General features: G+C 38.3%; 1 protein-coding gene across 1 annotated transcript; it reads left to right on the forward strand.

The window, feature by feature from the left end:
* The first annotated feature begins 5,462 nt into the window (after nt 1-5,462).
* On the forward strand, nt 5,463-10,533 carry LOC103872280 (nudix hydrolase 18, mitochondrial). Its single transcript, XM_009150625.3, has 4 exons — nt 5,463-9,357; nt 9,457-9,562; nt 9,678-9,761; nt 9,855-10,533. The coding sequence occupies exons 1-4, from the start codon at nt 9,287-9,289 to the stop codon at nt 10,125-10,127; spliced, it is 534 nt and encodes a 177-aa protein (XP_009148873.1). The 5' UTR covers nt 5,463-9,286; the 3' UTR covers nt 10,128-10,533.
* The last annotated feature ends 262 nt before the right edge of the window (nt 10,534-10,795 follow it).

Genomic DNA, 10,795 nt, shown 5'->3' on the forward strand with positions numbered 1-10,795 from the left:
TTCTCGGTATGACTATGACTAACTTCGCCTTTCCTTTTTTTTTTCTGGTAAGTTTTTCGGGTCGAACTTTGTTGCTTCCCGGGTCGGGTCAAGCTTTCTATTTCTAAATTTGCTAACTATGAAATTATCAGAAAAGGATTACTCTCTCTGTTTAACTGTCTTTTTTTTTTTGTCACAAAACACATGCATTCATAAATTAGTTTGGTGGGGGCATTAAGGAAGCCACAACCACCCCTTGTTCATACAAACTTAAAGCATTTTTGGCTAACATATCAGCCTCACCATTTCTCTCTCGCGACAACCAAGCAAAACTAAACACATCAAAAGCGTTAGAAAGAATGTGGATATCCTCCACCACTCCGTAGATCTCCAACAGAGGGTCCTTGCCGATGATGGCATTAATCAGCAATCGTGAGTCTGACTCAAATCTCACGTCCTTTACACCCAGCCTACAGCACGTCATCATCGCTTCCTTCATGGCAAGGGCTTCAGCAACGAGCGCTGATGGGGTGAAGGAGATTCCTAGCTTCAACAGATTCCTCTGTTCTCGGGTCACCACGACCCAGCCAAGCCCCGCACTCTTGGTTACCGCCGACCACGCAGCATCAGACCTTGCGACAGTCTCAGCTACACGAGGGAGGGGTTGGGGAATTATCTGTCTGATTGCTTCTTTTTTGTCCTGCGCTACAGACCATTCCTTAGCTAACACTATAGCTTGAGATAAAACGTCTGCCGGCCTCCCTGCAAAGTTCTCAAAAACAAGTCTGTTACGAGCCTTCCACAGAGCCCAAAGAATCCAGGGCACCAGGGGCGAGGACGTTAGGCCTGTCGGGGGAAGGCAACCAAGCCTATGCAAGTCGTTCCAGTCAGCTCTCAAATCTGTCAATCCGCTAATTCCAAAGCTTCCATCCAGCGGAGCAAGTTTCCACACTTCGCGAGCAAACGGACAATGGAAAATAAGATGATTGATAGATTCCGAGTTCCCGCATCTCTTACAGGCCGGATTGACATTTATATGGCGGCCGAGTAAAACTTCTCCAGCCGGGAGAATTCCCTTCAGACTCTTCCAGGTGAACATCTTAACCTTTGGAGCAATCTTGAGGTTCCACACAGTTTTTCTCCAGTCGAACTCCGCGGTAGCCTCTCCCTCCAGAATTTCATCAGTAACTTCGGCCATGGCCGTATAGTATCCTGTTTTGACAGTGTACTCTCCTGATTTAGTACCTAGCCATTTAAGAACGTCCGAGGCTCCTTTCGTACTGGGGGCGATACTCCTTACTCTTTCCTCCTCAAAGGGTAACACTGATTGAATCAAATCTCTGTTCCAGTCGCCACTCCCTGCTTGTATCAGATCTTTTACGCACAAAGAAGCCGTTTCTTGGGTAGCAGGTCCCATAGGTCTACACGGGGCTTCTAAACTTAGCCAGGCATCATCCCAAATCTTGATCGACGCTCCATCGCCAACTATCCAGCCCAGATTTTTCACTAGAAGATCTCTACCCACCATAATGCTCTGCCACCCATGGGAAGCCGCTGGCGGGGCAGTACAAGTTAGAAGATTTCCTTCCGGACAGTACTTAGACAATAATATCCTGCCCAGGAGACAGTCAGGGTTCTCTTTTAGCCTCCAGCTAATTTTAGCCAAGAAGGCGTCGTTGAAAGCTTGTACATCCCGTATGCCTAAACCACCATTACTCTTAGACAGAGTCATTTTATCCCAAGCTAACCAAGCCATTTTTCTCTTCCCCGTCTTGTCATCCCACCAAAAACGTGTTAACGCCGATTGGATACGATTGCAAAGGGAGATAGGCAATTTGAAACAAGTCATGGAGTAGGATGGTATAGGGGATAGAACACTCTGAAGCATTACCATCTTACCCGCTGCAGAAAGGTACCGGTTAGACCAACTGCTAGCTTTCTGAGCTATTCGATCCACTACTGACGAGAATATGTCTTTCTTCTTTCTCCCGAACAGCTCTGGAAGCCCGAGATACTTTCCAACCCCGCCTTCTTTGTGGATTTGAAGCTCTGTATGGACCATCCTTTTCAACTCAGCCGGGGCTCTGCGTGAGAAAGTTACAGATGATTTTTCAAAATTAATTGATTGACCAGACGCTGTCCCATAACGGTGCATAATATCTTTGAGTGCTGTAGTCGACTCTCTATCCGCTTTCAAGAAGAACATAGTATCATCCGCGAAAAGAAGATGGTTAATCCGAGGACTCCCCCGAGAAACCCTAATGCCTTGGATACGTCCTTCCGCTTGTGCTTTGCTACAAAGACCCGAGAGCACTTCACTACATAGTATGAATATGTAGGGAGAGAGGGGATCGCCTTGGCGAATTCCTCTGCTCGGTAGAACCTTTCCTCTAGGCGAACCGTTGATGAGGAAGGAATATGTAACTGACGAGATACACTGCATGATTAAACCCACCCAATGATGGTGAAATCCGAGTCTCTCTAGCACTGCAGCTATGAAATCCCATTCAAGCCGATCGTATGCTTTACTCATGTCCGTCTTCACTGCCATTGCCACTCTTTTCTCTGCTCGGGACGTCTTCAAAGTGTGTAGTACCTCATGTGTAATGAGTACATTATCCCCTATCAATCTTCCCGGGACAAAGGCCGATTGATTTTCCGAAATGATTTTTCCCAAAAGGGGTTGCAGCCGCTTCTGAAGGATCTTGGAATAGATTTTGTAGTACACATTGCATAAGGCAATAGGCCGATAATCAGACACTCGCTGCGGGCTTTTAATCTTCGGAATCAGGCGAATGTGAGTGTCATTGATTCCGTGAGGTAGAGTGCCTGCTCTGAAGGCACCCTGGATTTCTTGTACCAAGTCCGGCCCAATCTCATTCCAGTGAGTGTGGTAAAAACTCGCGGAGAACCCATCCGGGCCTGGCGCTTTCTCGCCATTAATGTCCTGGATTGCTTCTTTGATCTCCCCCGCTGACGGAACCGCAATCAGAACTTCGTTATCTTCATGCGTGACAATAGGTCGGAGGGCATAGACAACAGTATCTCCCCGATCTCTTTGCTCTGAGGTGAACATGTTTTTAAAATACTCGATAACCGTCTTGGCTATCTCGGCTTCTTTATACACCATTGCCCCCTCTGTATTCTCCAACACTGTAAAAGCGTTGGCTCTGCGTCTGTTTTTTGTCGAGGCATGAAAGAAACCGGAGTTCCTGTCACCTAAGCTTAGCCATAACAAACGGCTTCGTTGCTTCCAAAAAGATTCCTCCGCAAGGTAAGCCTCATTCAATTTGTCGCTGATCTCCTTAATCAGAACAGTATCATTAGCGGTGCTAGTAAGAGCCACTTCCAACTCTCGCTTGCTTTGTTCAATAAGAATCTTGCTGTTCTGTTGTTGAATTTTGTTCCATTCCGACAGAGCTCTTCTGGTAGAGGCCAGCCGCTCTGAGACTCTACTATGATCATTACTTGCCCAAGACTCGCAAATAACTTTCTTTGCTTCCTCATTAGAGTTGAGCCGTCGGTCGTACCGAAACAGACTCCTGCGCTTCATGCTGGTCGGATCAAGGCAGGTGAGAAGGGGTTTATGATCGGAGCCCTCAAATTCCAGGTATTGACAGCGTGCTGTTGGATAATTCTCAGCCCACGAGCTATTTGCGACTGCCCTATCCAGACGGCATCTCACAAAATGATTCCATCTTTGTCCTCTCCAAGAAAGTGGATCACCTGAATGATGGAGGTCATACAAGTCCCCTTCAGAAAAGAAAGTTCTGAGATCAGCAAAGGAGCCTTCCGATCTGTCAGGCCCGCCCACCTTTTCGTCACTACAGAGTAGGTCGTTAAAGTCCCCAGTAAGGAACCAAGGAGAGTCTCTAGCTTCAGCTGATGTTAACAAGGAATCCCACAGGTTGTTTCTTTGCATTCTATCAGTGCTGCCATAGACAAAACTTGCAAAGAATAATTTGCCTTCGTATTCAATGCTTGCGTTTATTACATTAGAGCTAGAATTCAGAACTTGTAATTTTACTTCTTGCTTCCACAGCAGGGCAAGCCCCCCTGCGCCATGGCCAGTCGGAGTTACCAGGAAATGTTCTTCGTAGCCAAGTTGATCACATTTTTGAAGAACCACAGAGTCGGGATTTTTAGTCTCAATAAGGAAACAGATGTCCGGCCTGAATTTTTTCGCTATTTCCTTGAGACGACGAACTGTCTTGGGATTCCCTAACCCTTGACAGTTCCAGCTCACCATTTTTAAGGACCCGGAGCGGATGGGATCCGAAAATCCATCCTTCTCCTAGAAGTTCTTGGGATCATGTTACAAATGGGCATGTTTTCAGAACTTGTTGTAGAAGCGCCTGCTTGATTCTTCCCACGGGGAGGTCCTACAGCTGCTTTCGCCTTAGAAGATTTAGATGGTCTTCTGATTGGGGAAGGTTTGCCACCCGGCACTTTCCGAACTCTTCTATTGGAGGCAGCAGTCACACTTGGTATAGTTCCTGTTATCACGGGCCCTTTTCTGACTCCTGGGGGCCTTCCAGGTTTTCTCTTTACCGGTGCAGAGGAAACACCTGGCTCATTTTCTTGTTGTGGAATCGGGGGGTGGCCAATTCTTAAGGTTGCTGGAATGCGCTCCTCGCTTTCCTGCATCTCTACCATTTCACAGTCGCCATGGTCCAGCCTAGGAGCTAAAGAGGCGCTAGAACCAAGCCGTTTAGACACTGGGATGCGCTCCTGAGACGACGGGAGTGATAGTCGCTGCGATGCAGGGATTCTCTCGGTTGTAGGCAAATCGTCTTCTCGGACTTGACGTTCTGCATTTGCAGTGAGAGCTGCTTGGACCATCTGGGCCGCTGCCTCTGTTTAACTGTCAATTATACATTTTTCACACCTACTAAGAAACTAATTCAAATACATTTATATTTTCATTAATTTCATCTATTTAACCAATATTTTACATAAATATATTTGTTTATAAAATCAATTTATTTTACAATAAATAATAAAAATAAGTATAGATTGCATTGGAATTGTAGATCGACAATTTTTATATAACAAAAAAAATATGTTAAAATAACATTTAATATGAAACAGAGATAGTATTTATGATGTATTGAGTATGAAGTGAAATAATTAGTATATGCACAATCATGTATTTGATTTTTATATCTTCTTTAACATCTTGTATTTTTTAATATTTGATTTTCATATCGATATACTTACTTACTCATTATTTTGGGGTAAATTTTATTTGATTTTACTTTTCTTTTGATTGATTTAAACTATTGGTCTTACAATATCAACATGTTTTCTTTTATCCCTTAGTATGTGTTCCTATGTTTTTTACTTTATGTTTTTGCCATTATAAAGTTGATTTTATCCCTTAGTATATGTTCCTATGTTTTTTACTTTATGGTTTTGCCATTATAAACTTGATTTTAAAAGTTGATAAAAAAAACTTGATTTTAAAAATAAATAAATAAAAATATTATGAATTTTGAAGTGTTTTTCCTCTCACCGGTTCTCTCCTCCTCTCTCGACTGAAATATTTTCTCTCTGTGTTGGGCTGGGCCCTAAGCTATAGTTGGTTCTTTTAAGATCTTTGTTTATTAAGCAGCTCACAATTGAATTGAACTAAGTTAGGCCCAAAAATACTGACTTCTAATTTCTCCTCCATCTAGAAAAGGTAAATATGAAAGTCTTCTTCTAAAAAATCACCAAGTAGTTTTAAACGTATGTGTTAACAACTTAATATTCACTGGTTAAATATGACGTCAACTAGTCACTTAACTAATGATGAATTTTGATGGAAATTAAGTAGCTATATTATTATGATTTTGGGACCATGCATAACTTCTTATATAATGCTAATTGACCCCAACCGATTGGTTGTAATAATGTAGTAATACTTGTTGTAAATATACTTTTCAAATAGATGTTTGATTGGTTCAACAAAATTGCCCCACATTGGTCACTGGTCTAGGGACAGTCTATCAGTGCACATGTTTTAAGCACGAACAACCTCACCGGCAGAATCAGGACTGAATCTCACTTAACCATTTTTTTATTATCATATTTTAGTTATGATTGCTACATAATCCTAATTCGTGTTGGAGGATGATCAAACACTTAACTAACATGGCCTTAAATTAGTTTGACTTATTTTCCAAACAAAGTCATGTATCAAGTTTTCTTAATTTAGTAGTAGTAGGATCCTTCGGGGTAATTAATCATTGACGATTTATAGAAAATAATTAAATTAAACTATAGCAACCAATGATAAATGACAAGAAACATACAGTTATGGCAGTGCCCATATTAAATCATAGGATAGCCTCGTGTGCTCGTGGCTACTTCGGAGTTTGTCGGCATTTGCATTTTTGGGTTATATTAAAGATTTAAAGTATTATGTTTATGAATATATGTGATGCATTATATTTCCAGGTTCAAATGCCTTTATTACTTTGGGTTTTTACTTGTAAACAAATTTGATGTAGAATTCTAACAATTTAAATTAAAATCTCATGCATCATTTGTTGTGAGTTGCCGTATCTCGAGAGGATTTTATCACTCGTTAGCTTTTTTTCTTTGAACAACAAATCACTCGTTACCACTTACCTCATATAAACTCTGTGGGCTGGTGAATAGTTTTGGGATGAAATTTTCTAAATGAGTGGCGGTACAGTGGAAAACAAGAATTAGAATTTGTATCCACACTTACCTTATACACAATTTTCACATTTGATCATTCTGATTAAACATAATAAAGAACTGAAGTTCATTGAACCTTCTTGCATCTAGGTACAAAATGACAAAAAAAATCATATTACATAAACAATATTAAAGTTCGACAACAAATAAACATGGACTAATATGTCATAGGAATATATATATATATATATATATATATATATATATATATATGTATCATAGGCTAATAACGTCACATATATTCCTAATGTTCTATGGTTAAAAGCATTTCAAAGTTGGCAAAAAAATGCATTTCAAATATATAACAAAATAAATAGCATGTAAAAAAAATAGCATGTCACTCATTATTATGCATATTTTTGTTTTCATGTCAATAAGATACAAAAGTTATTTCGTTTTTCTCTTTTGAAAATTATATAATATTGTTCGTATCAAATTTGTGTAACAACAAAAAAAAATATATAAGTGATTTTGTGTTCTCAAGATTCAAGAACTAACGGCCATGTCGTCTCCAGTTTATTTGACCTAACCTAAACCCATGTTTTTTATCTTGTTAACAATTTTTGAAAGCATTTTAACATATTACAAAACTTCATGTAGTTATTTCTTGAGTCGTCGTATTTAGATAGAATCTTATCATTCAAGATCTTATATAAACTTGAAAGATAGTGAAACAATTTTGGATGAAGATTCCTAAAAGAGTGGCTAAAAGTTGAAAACAGCAAGAAAATAATATGTTTCGTATTCACAGCTTACTTTATCATCATTTTTACATTTTGGTAATTCTGACTTAAAAACTCATTGAACAACACACACGTACGTCCGGTCCCGGGCAAAGCCGGATGAAACATTTGTATAAGATCTCTAATTTTCTTTTGAGAAAAAAGTAAGTTGACATAGATTCCCAAAATTGTAGAAAAAGATTCACAATATTTATTTTAAAAAATTATTGAAATCTTTAATAAGTCAGTTCCCAAAATCTCAATACCCAGCCCTGAGCGGACATACATACCTCTCAATTTTCATTTGACATTGATTGTTTACATGATTCAAGATGGATTGCTTATATCAGTTAGGCTTTTGTAAATAGCCTTATTTATCCAAAGGCACTAGTAGTATCAAAACATGGTTAGGGTTATATATAGTGGAATGATTCCAACTTTGGCCCTTCCAACTTTCAAGACAAACCATTTAACCTCTTTTCTAACTACTGTGAACTGGTTAAATGATAACTTGTTATTAGTATACAATTGTCGAATAAACCGTAATGAAATACATCTTGAAGCTGATGACCTTTTGAAAAGTGACATTTTCACTTTTGTCACTAGTTGGTGAAACCATTGTTCCATGTCGACAGTATTTCCTTTTTCATGTGCTACGGAAACAGACTTAGACGCAGATGCGGCAAAAGAGGCGATGTCGTCCCTGGTGTAAACATTAACGAGCCGCGTACGGATAGCGACTTTTCTTTATTTTGTTCTGTAAGATTATGATTACATAATGTGATAATGTCTCTCTCTCTATTTCATTATTAAATACCCACATAATGCATCAACCTAAACCACGAAACGACAGAGAAATTTACATGCGGTGTCTAATTTTTTTTAAAAAATTTCTGCAGAAGTCTCATCGATTAGTCCCGAAAGATGGTGTTCTTTATTATCTGATGTCCTCATCAGCTCTAAATTATTAATATTTTTTGCATACCTCTGTTTATTTTTTATGCCTTACTATATGGGCCTCCATTATTTAAAAATCATATTTACGTTTCAATTCGTAATTCACATTTAATCGATATACGTCAGCGAGTGTTCAAAACTTCAAAAAGAAAAAGAAAAAAAAATCTATATACGTCAACAATTTTTTTATATATTATTCACGTTCATATTTGCATTTGATTTTTTTAAAGAGAGTCACCAAATATCTCAAGAAATATTGAAAAATGGAAATTATGTTCAAAAAAAAAAAATACTGAAAATAGAAATAGCGAATTAGGTTTTGAAAACAACAAATGCATTATCAACTGATTTTAATATTTTGTGCTAAAACATAATCATTGAGGTATATGTGCATGGTTGATGAAACGACGTAACGTCATTCAGCATTCATAATTTTCACTGCACCTGCTTTTTTCTCTAAATAGATTTACACTTGACACAATCTACACATCTACCCCACCATGGTAATACAGAATACCAAATAAAACGAAATCCGATCGAAAACCGACAGAAATGTTTTAAAAGTAAAATATTACGACAAATATAAAAAACAATAAAATTAAAATGGATTAGAAAATCGGCCGTTTCTCTATAAAAACGATAAGCCACACAAGAGGCTAGAGACAACGCCTTTTGTCTCATCTACATCGTTTCTCACTCACCTATCATAACTTCATAACTCCTATCCACTCTTTTTTTTATAACACTCAAAACAGTTTTTGTAACTTCGATCTCCAAACCGGCAAAAACATTCGTGGGTTCTTCTTTCTTGTCCAGATTCATCTTCCGTTTTAGCCGTCCAGACAAAACCGTGATCATTCTTCTTTTATACAATCCAAAAGTTTGGGTTCAGATTCTTCAAGCCATTTGTTTAAAAAAAAATGGTGTGCGTGGTTTCGCGTACTGGTCGTCAGTTCCAAAGGTACAACAAGGGACGCCGTCAAGTCGTAGGGTACGTAGACAGATCTGAAATCATATAAATTAACTAATCTAGGGTTTGACTTTCGTGTGATTTAAGTTTCTGATTTTTGAAGATTGGGTGAAACTGTAGGTGTATTCCGTATAGACTCAAGATTTCAACAGATGGCACGATCAGCGAAGAATTTGAAGTATTGGTTATCTCATCACAGAAGGGTCATGCTCTGATGTTCCCAAAGGTAATAACTATTTTAACTTTCAACACCCAACAAGAAGTACAAAAATACCCTAAGTTGTGGTTATTAGTCTTCAGGGTATTAACTATGTACTTTTAATTTATTTGAATAATGTCAGGGTGGTTGGGAGCTCGATGAATCTGTAGAAGAAGCTGCTTCAAGAGAGTCTCTGGAAGAAGCTGGAGTTATTGGAAACGTTGAGGTAAACTTGAAGCTGCTCATTTTATATATACCCTTTTTGGTATTATTTTATTTGGATGATCTTCTAAGTTCTTAAATGTTAATTTTCGAGCAGAGACAACTTGGAAAATGGGATTTTTTGAGCAAAAGCAGAGGAACATTCTATGAAGGACTTATGTTTCCGATGCTTGTGAAAGAAGAGCTTGAGCTTTGGCCTGAACAACATCTTCGTCAAAGAATGTGGATGAAAGTAGATGAAGCAAGAGAAGCTTGTAGAGATTGGTGGATGAAAGAAGCTTTGGATGCTTTGGTCGACAGACTTTCTTCATCACCATCAATGAAGCCAATGGAAGAAGATACGAAGATTCAATTGATCTCCACCTGCTGAAATAAAGACCATTCTCACGTGCTCATGGTTATTAGTAACATCTTATGCCAGAGCAACGAGAAGAATGTAGTTTTTTAGGTGCTTGAAGCAAGACTACACCATGTGAACTCGACCGACCGACAGATACGTGGCCACATGGGGTTAGTTTGAACTTCGGTTTGTTACCAAAGAAAAACGTTTTGTGATTATTGTTATATAATGCTTGTGCGACTGCTTAAGATGGGAGGAAGAAGATTATAAAAAGGTAGAGACCGCAAACAAAAAGTTGTATAGTTATCTTTTCTCTCTTTGGATCTCTCCCCATCTTCTGATCTGAGTCATTTTACAATGTAACTATGATCTAAATAAACTAATAACGATAATAATGTGTAGAACATAATTTTTCACAAGAAATCTCTCTTGATTTTATAACGATGCAATTAATTTTATTTTTGAACCAAATAATTAGTTAGAAAATGAAATAATTTTGCCAAAATTAATACACTAAGTTTATCTATATAACTCGTAACCATATGAGTCTGTAAAAGTCGATGACAAAAAAAAAAAAAACTCGTAACCATATAGTTTTTTTTTTAAATAATGTTTATGATAAAGTGAAGGTTTTTTTTTTTGCAAAACCAAAACATACCTATAAGAAGCGATACATCTGTTCCAAAATAAACGTTTTG

This window comes from Brassica rapa, chromosome A06 (genome assembly GCF_000309985.2).
Source record: "Brassica rapa cultivar Chiifu-401-42 chromosome A06, CAAS_Brap_v3.01, whole genome shotgun sequence".
Lineage (NCBI taxonomy): Eukaryota > Viridiplantae > Streptophyta > Magnoliopsida > Brassicales > Brassicaceae > Brassica > Brassica rapa.